We start from the raw sequence: 8,173 nt of genomic DNA, 5'->3' as shown, positions 1-8,173 counted from the left end.
GGCCTGCATTTCTCTCTGCGGCCGGTGGCTTCCCCCAGAATGAGCAACCCAACAGCGAGCAAGGGCAGACGCCACATCTCTCACCATTCAGATCCAGAAGTCACATGGCCGTTTTGAGAACATCCTATTATTACACAGGCCAGCCTCATTCAACAAGGCCAGGGACCCCACACGGGGCCTGACGCCGAGAGGGTGTGAGTCACGGGACCATCTCACAGGCTGGCGGCCGTATAAGGAGCCCGGGTCCGAGTCCTAAAGGCACTGGCCAGGCGGTGACGCACGTGTGGTGGGCTGAGCTGCGTGCCCCTGAGAGTCACGTGTTGAAGCTCCAGCTCCGGACACTGCAGGAGGCGACTATTTTGCGATGGGGCCTCTAGAGAGAGGACTGGGTTAGACTGAGTCGTTAGCTGGGTCCTCATTCATTATGACCGGTGTCTTTCGATAAGGTGACCAGACGTCCCGCTTTTGGCGGGACAGTCCCGATTTTAACGACTTGTCCCGCGTCCCGCGGTGTTTTTAAAAGTCCCAATTTTTGAAAAGATAAAAGCGGGAGTTTTTTAAAATGCTGCAGGACACAGGACAAATTGTTAAAAATCGGGACTGTCCCCCCAAAAGCGGGACGTCTGGTCACCTTACCTTACAATAGGGGTGTCGAACTCAATCAGAGAAGGGGCCAAAATCTAAAATCCAGCCTAAATCGCGGGCCGAATGGTTTACTGAACAGTCATAAACTGTCATTGTGATGGAAACGCAGCGGAGTGCAGTGATGACAGCACGGTGCGGGCCACATTGCAAGGCCTGGCGGGACGGATTTGGCCCGCGGGCCTTGTGTTTGACACATGTGCCTTACAAGAAGAGGAGGGCACAGAGGGATGGCCATGTGAGCACAGGGAGAAGACAGCCATCTACAGCCAAGGGGAGAGGCCTCCATGTCCCTACCCGATGGCACCTTGACCTTGGACTTCCAGCCAGACTGCGAGACAATAAAACCCCACTATTGAAGCCCCCCAGGCTGAGCTATGTCCTCACGGCGGCCTGAGCCAACGAATTGGCAAGGGAGTTTCAAGGTCGAGGGAATGATCCCGGCAAAGATGCAGAGAGTGCAACAGCGGGGGGACCCCAAATAGCTAGCAAGACGAGACCCTAAAGGCGGGGAGCAAAGGCTTTTGGCAAGAGCCCCGTGGTAAGTGTGTTAGACTGTTCGGCCTATCGAGCCTGTTGCATGAAGACAGTGGTAAACAACAGGCTAACAAACAGGCGTAGCTGTGCTCCAATAAAACTTTATCAACACAGCTGTTCAGGCGCGGCTCACAGGCCGTGGTCTGCACACCCCTGCTGAAGAAGAGTGTGGGGAGGGATGGCTGAGGGCCCTGATCAGAGCCAGAAATTCTTTACAAGGAAAACACGGGCCTCAACATAGGCTCTCCTTCCGGTCCTGCGATTTGCCCCTTCAGGGTCTGGGTGAGGGGAGGTTGTGCATGGATATGGGATTCCTGTGTGTGTGTGTGTGGGGGGGTGTATGGGAGTGTTCCAAGCTCAATCTTTGATTCTCTCTGGCTGTCTGACTCCTCTAAGCCTCTACTTCCTCACCTGTAAAATGGGAGCAACAATTTCCTCACCAAGGTTGCTGTGAGCTCTCCATGTGTGACCTAAGCAAAGCCCCTCACATAGGATGGGGAGTACAGTAGGTGGTCAATCAGTGCTTGTTCCCTCTTTCCACCTTTCCTTAGCAAATTTGGGGTTCATCCTGCAACAGCTGCCGACCCAAAGGTTCACTCCCAGGGTGAGAATCCTGCATCTTTGCATCCAAGGCTACCTGATGCCCGTCTGTGAGGCGCCTTTCTCCAAGGTGAAACTGCAGCTGGAGGGCTGGTGCCAAAGTGAGCTGTAAGGACACGTTTCTTTTAAAACACGGTCATCCAGCTGGAACCAGTTTGGCTCAGTGGATAGAGCGTCGGCCTGCGGACTGAGAAGTCCCGGGTTCGATTCTGGTCAAGGGCATGTACCTTGGTTGTAGGCACATCCCCAGGAGGGGGTGTGCAAGAGGCAGCTGATTGATGATTCTCTCTCATTGATGTTTCTAACTCTCTATTCATCTCTCTTCCTCTCTGTAAAAAATCAATAAAATATATTTTAAAAAAACAACAAAAACAAAAAAACACGGTCACTCAAGGAGGGTGGTTGGGCCAGAGCCCGGATCTGCCCTGACCCTCTTTTGCATTGACATAAGCAGAAGAGTTTCTTGATCTGATGTGGCATTTAACATTATGGCTTAAGGGTTGGGGGGACAGATTGTAGGGGAGACAGAACCAGCACTCTCATCCCCTTTCCGTGTCTTAGATATTCCTATATCAGCCTGCCCGCTCCCTTCTCTCCTTGGCCCGGTCCACTGCAGGACTCACAGGCGGGGACAGAACACCGTCCACTTATCCCCAGAGCCTCAGGCCGCAGTTCCCTGGCTCCGCCCCTCGTGCCCAGGCCCTGCCCCGGAACCCTATAGACTCTATATGGGTGCAGGCACAGCCCCATTCCCGCCTCTGTCCTGGAAGCCACGCCCCCGCGCTCTAGGCCACGCCCATACAACCGGCCGGCAGGTGGCGCTGGCGCCCAGCTCAACCGATCACCCGCCCCGCCCTTCCCCTCGAGGCCCCGCCCCCTCGAGGTCTCGGCCCGTCCATTGGTGGCTCGCGGGAGGCCGGCCTCAGTCTTGGCTAGCCCCGCCCGAGGCCCCGCCCCCGAGGCCCCGCCCCGTCCGTTGAGCGGCCGGCAGGAGGCGCCGCTCGGCTCGGGCCGCGGCGGCCGCGGGTGTGTGCGCCACGCGGAGGGCGGCGGCGGGCCGGGCTGGAGGTGAGTGCGGGCAGCGGGCGCGAGGCGAGGCGGAGGCGGCGGGCGCGCCGCCGAGGCGGGGGCTGCGCGGGGGCGCGGCGGCGGGCGGGAGGCCGCGGGGCGCGCGCTCGGCGGCGGGCCCTCACGGGACATCTCCGGGGCCCTGAAGCGGGGCTTGTCCCGTTGCCATGGCAACCGGCGGCTCCGGGGCCCCTCGCCGCCCGGGGTTCGGGTCCTGAAGGCCGGCCGGCGGGCGAGGGCGGCCCAGCCCGGGAGGACCCCCCGCCCGGCTGGGGAGTTCGGGGAGGCGGCGGGGTCCAGCCTCCTCAGGGGCTGACATCCCCCACCCGCCGGCCCGGTTTTCCCGGTCACCGGCCCGGCGGCCCCCAGCGCGGCCTCGGGCGATTCCTGTGCGGCTTCCCGCCCTCGGCCATTCCGCACCTGACCGAACAGAACCGGGGCCACAGAACCGGGCCTGGCCGGGCCGGGCCGGGGGCCGGGGACCGGAGCCGGGGAGGGGGTTTGCGGGCCGCGGGGGCCGCTGTTTCCCCCGGAGGCCGGCGGCAGAGGCAGCCCGGCCGCTCCCGCCCAGCCTGTCAAGTGCCCGGTGAATGTGGATTGCCGGGAGGAATGTTCCCAGCCCGATCACAGGTGTCCCCGGAGCCGCCACCTCCGTGCATTCCAGAGCGGAGCCAGCCCTCAGGCCGGCGGGAGGCTGGCGTCACCCGAACCGATTAAATGATTCCGTGTAAAAGCGTCGCTCTGGCCCGGCTGCGGGATGGGTTTGTGGACAGACGGACTGGACGGACGGATGGAGGGGATAGCGCGGCCGGCGCCCTGCCCTCTCTTCCTGTCCGGCCGTCCTGGTGGGAACGCTAATGCATTCCACATTGCGTGTCCCCCGCCCATGTCGTCATCCTCGTCCTGACCTCGCTCGCGGCTCCCGCTGGGGCGACTCGGGCTTGTTTTCATCAGAACTTGGCCTCTTCCCCGAGGACGAGACCGAAACCTTCCCTCGGAGAAGCAGAAGCAGAAGCGGAGTCCTGCACCCCTGGGCCGTGTCCCCGGCTCAGTATGACGGACCAGACGCCAGACGGGCCGAGGGCGGGAGCAGAAACGGGAAAGGCAGGTTGAGGCTCCCCTGTCCCCCAGCCCGACCGGGCGCCTCGTCCTGGGAAAGAGTCCGCCCGCCCCGTCCTGACCGACAGGCTGCACTGTGCCTCGGGGGTGGGAGGGGAGGTGGCGAGGAAACAGTGGCATCCGTGGCTGCCCTCTGCAAAGCCACGGAGCGAGCGGAGCCTCCTGGTGAAGGACGAGGGCCCCTGGGTCCCCGCCTGCCATGCCTCGGAAGGAGCGAGCGGAGAGGCAGGAACCACGTTCTCCTTCGTGCGCCCGGAAACTGCTGGAAGGAGGGAGGGCGCTGGCTCCCAAGGCCCTGGCACGGACGATATAATTTGTTATTTTTTTATGAAAACAGAATTGCACTGGACTTAGATGTTACAGAGCCTAGATCCACCCCAGCGAAAAATAGCAACTCATGCCCTCGCTGGTGCTGCTCAATGGTTAGAGCACTGGCCCTCGGACCGAAGGGTCTCGGGTCCGGTTCCCGGTCCCTGTTGGGGTGTGTGGGAGGCGGCCGATCGGCGTGTCTCTCTCACATTGATGCTTCTCTCTCCCTCTCCCTCCTCACCTTTCCCCTTCCTTCCACTCTCTCTGGAAATCGATGGAGAAAATGTCAAAACAGAAAAATAGCAGCCCACCCCCACTGCACCTGGGGCCTTTCTGCTTAGCCGCAGTGTCTGCGTTTTCAGCGTCGCACGCACAACCACACACACCTCCAAGGCCAGGCGTCTGGCCACAAGCCACCGCTCGGGTGTGGTCAACACGGAGCTCTGCCTGGAGGAGGAGGCCCTCGGAGGGGGTGTCCGGGCCGTGTCCGGTGCGCTCGGCCATGCTGGGCTGTAAACTCCAGCCTCGGGCGGCCCGGGCTGGGGGAGCCATGGCCAGCGGGCTCCCTGGGGGCTGGCGGGACCAGCCACACCACCTCGCTCCTGGGGAGAAGCGAAGCCTCAGCGTCCTCCTCCGTGTGGCCTCCTCACGTGAGGCCTAGAGAGCCTCGGGCCGTGACGCGTGACCCCAGGGCAGGCGCCACCGTGAGGGAGCCGCGGCTGCGGGTGGGTGCCCCAGCTCTCCCACCGCCCCTGGAGCCGGGAGGGAGCAGGACTGAGGGCTTCGGCTTCCGCTGAGTTTAGCGCTTGCCATTTGTCACAGGTGCCCAATGCCACCAGGTCCTTACTGGGACCTGGACACTGTTTCTAGAAGCTTCTAGAAAATGAGCTTCTCTGGCCTGCCTGTTCTTGTCTCTGGTGAGGGCATGAGCACGGAAGTGGGCCCGTCCTCGCTGATGTGGTGCTGAGCTTCGTGTTTGTGTGTGGAGATGCCCTCAGCCACCCCCTGCTCCCAGGGCCCCGGCGAGCCCCGGGCACTCTTAGAGCCAGCCCTGGGAGCACTGTGAGCACCGGGCTGACGGCTGGAGCACTGGGAGCACTAGGAATGCTGGGAGCACTAGGGTGACGCTGGGAGTTCTGGGCTGATGGCTGGGAGCACTGGGATGACGGCTGGGAGCACTGGGATGACGGCTGGGAGCACTGGGTGCACTGGGCTGACGACACCTGGGAGCACTGGGAGCACTGGGCTGACAGCTGGGAGCATTGGGATGACACTGGGAGCACTGGGCTGATACTGGGAGCTCTGGGCTGATGGCTGGGAGCACTGGGATGACACTGGGAGCACTGGGCTGATGGCTGGGAGCACTGGGCTGATGACTGGGAGAAGTGGGCTGATGGCTGGGAGCCCTGGGATGACAGCTTGAGCACTGGGAGCACTGGGCTGACGGCTGGGAATACTGGGTTCACTGGGCTGATGGCTGGGAGCACTGGGCTGACAGCTGGGAGCACTGGGAGCACTGAGATGTCAGCTGGAGCACTGGGTGCACTGGGATGACACTGGGTGCACTGGACTGATGGCCGGCTGTCACACCAGAGCTCCCAGGAGTGTGCACTGACCCCTCCAAGGGCAGCTGTGGCCTGGCCGGGGCCGAGCACCAGGCGGACGCGGTGGGAGGATTGCCTGCATTCCCAGCATGCCTCTGGTGCTGGAGAGCCCTTCTGTGTCTCGGGGTCACACGGACATCCCAGTGCAGCCGTCCCAGGCCCGCTCCCTCCCCTCTCCCCCCACTCTGTCCCAGGCCCGCTTCCCTGTCCTGCTCCGTCCCAGGCCCCCCCGCTCCGTGCCAGGCCTGCTTTCCCTGCCCACTCTGTCCCAGGCTGTGGTGTGGGAGAGGGAGGCCAGGCAGTTCCCACTCCCGTGCTCTGCACCGCCATGTGGTGGGCGGGGGCACTTAGGGAGACAGGCCATGGCCCTGCACACACATGGCCACGGCACGGCTGTGTCCCGGCTGCCCCGCGAGGACCACGCAGCAGGGCGTGGCCTCCTCTCCGTGGCGGCGCCGTGCCTCCTGGCGGAGTTCTCCCTGCAGGGTGCCTGCACATCACATGCGTGCTTTCCCCAGGCCGCCACTGCGGGCACGTGGCTCAGGTGGCTGTCGTGTCTGTTCAGCTCACGGGGCCTCGCTTGCCTTCGCTGCCCCTTTGGCCGATGCTGACCTCCCTGTCTTCTCCAGGACGCGGAGCCCCCCCTGCGCTGTGAGCGCAGCCTCGCCCGTGAAGACGGGCCCACCATGTTCTATGGGACCCACTTTATCATGTCTCCGCCCGCCAAGAACAAGCTGAAGCGGCAGGGCCAGCTGCTGTCGAGCGTGCTGTCCCGCACGCTGAGCTACAAGTACCGCGACCTGGACGCCACCTTTGCCGAGCTGGGCGCCAGCGACGACCCGGCGGAGCTCTCCACGCGGCTGTCGGCCCCCGGGGTGCTCAAGGTGTTCGGGGACAGCGTGTGCACGGGCGCCCACTACAAGAGCGTGCTGGCCACCTGCCGCTCCAGCGCCCGCGAGCTGGTGCGGGAGGCGCTGGAGCGCTACTCCCTGAGCCCGGACGGCGCCGGCCAGTACGTGCTGTGCGACGTGGTGGGCCAGGCCGGCGACGCGGAGCGGCCGTGGCAGGCGCAGTGCGTGCGGGTGTTCGGGGACAACGAGAAGCCGCTGCTGGTGCAGGAGCTGTGGAAGCCGCGCGAGGGCTTGTCCCGGCGGTTTGAGCTGAGGAGGAGGGCCGACGTGGAGGAGCTGGCGGCCCAGGACGTGGACACCGTGACGGCAGGTGAGCCGCTCCGGGAGGGCAGGTGGAGGCCGGGGTGCGGCCTGGGGGCAGGCGTGTTTGCTGACGGGACCGTCGGACCTCTGTTGCGTGCTGCGGGCTTCGCGGTGGTGGCTTGGAGAGCGCAGCTGTCTATGTGCAGGGCCTGCGGAGCGCTGAGTGGTGTAGGGGAGCTGTTACCTTAAGCCAGTGGTCGGCAAACTGCAGCTCGAGAGCCACAGGTGGCTCTTTGGCCCCTTGAGTGTGGCTCTTCCACAAAACACAACAGCCTGGGCGAGTATGTGGAAGAAGTGGCATCAGAAGTTTAAGTTTAAAAAATGTGTCTCTCAAAAGAAATTTCGATCGTTGTCCTGTTGATATTGGCTCTGCTGACTAATGAGCTTGCCGACCACTGCCCTAGGCAAATCGCTTCACCTCTGTGGGCCTCAGTTTTCTGACCTGGAGAACGGGTTCGGAAGTGATGTGCGTACAGCCCTGAGCCCGGCCTCGGGAAGTGCCCGTGGTGTGGTGTCGTCGCTGCTGTTAACACTTCCTGCCCCTGCGAGCAGGGTGCTCCGGGCTCACGGGCCGGGCTGCCCAGACGGGTGGGGAGGGCCTCGGACGGGCGCAGGCCTTTACCACTGATGCGCAGGGTTCCGCAAGGGAGGCCACACATAGAGGCCAACGTGGAGGATGTGATGGTCGTTTAGGTCTTAAGCCTCAGACAGCCCCTGATGGCCACCCCCATGGCCGGGCGTCCTGGGTTTACGTCTCATCCTGACCCTCCTCCTAGAAGACGTCCAGGAGGCCAGGCTGGGGGTGGGTGCGGGGCCAGGTTCCGCTCCAGGCGCTGTCCCGCGGTGTTTTCCCACTGCGAGGAGCGTGTGGACGCAGCCAGCTCGGCCTGTCCTGAAGGTCACGGCCCCAGGCCCTGTGGTCGGTGTGGGAAAGCTGCTCTGTGTCGCAGCTTTCCTGTGTTCCTGGTGGGCCCGGGGCGGACAACACCTGCAGGGCGGCCTTGATCTTCGCGCACTGCCCCTCGGACCCGTTCCTGTCCGAGGCTGCTGCCCACAGCCTATTCAGCGTGGTGGTGGCTC

At 63.5% G+C, this 8,173-nt stretch overlaps 1 protein-coding gene across 1 annotated transcript in view; it reads left to right on the top strand.

Moving 5' to 3' along the window:
- The first annotated feature begins 2,736 nt into the window (after positions 1-2,736).
- RADIL (Rap associating with DIL domain) overlaps positions 2,737-8,173 on the top strand; it is a 36,551-nt gene continuing 31,114 nt past the window's right edge. Inside the window, exons 1-2 of the mRNA XM_036423447.2 lie at positions 2,737-2,847; positions 6,509-7,100. Of these exons, the coding sequence (XP_036279340.1) occupies positions 6,566-7,100 (535 nt within the window). The 5' untranslated portion in view covers positions 2,737-2,847; positions 6,509-6,565. The remainder of the gene's footprint in view (positions 2,848-6,508; positions 7,101-8,173) is intronic.

This window comes from Pipistrellus kuhlii, unplaced genomic scaffold (assembly GCF_014108245.1).
Source record: "Pipistrellus kuhlii isolate mPipKuh1 unplaced genomic scaffold, mPipKuh1.p scaffold_m20_p_8, whole genome shotgun sequence".
In the NCBI taxonomy this organism is placed as follows: domain Eukaryota; kingdom Metazoa; phylum Chordata; class Mammalia; order Chiroptera; family Vespertilionidae; genus Pipistrellus; species Pipistrellus kuhlii.
Note: the sequence above shows the minus strand (reverse complement) of the source record. Positions and strands in the feature narration are given on the sequence as shown.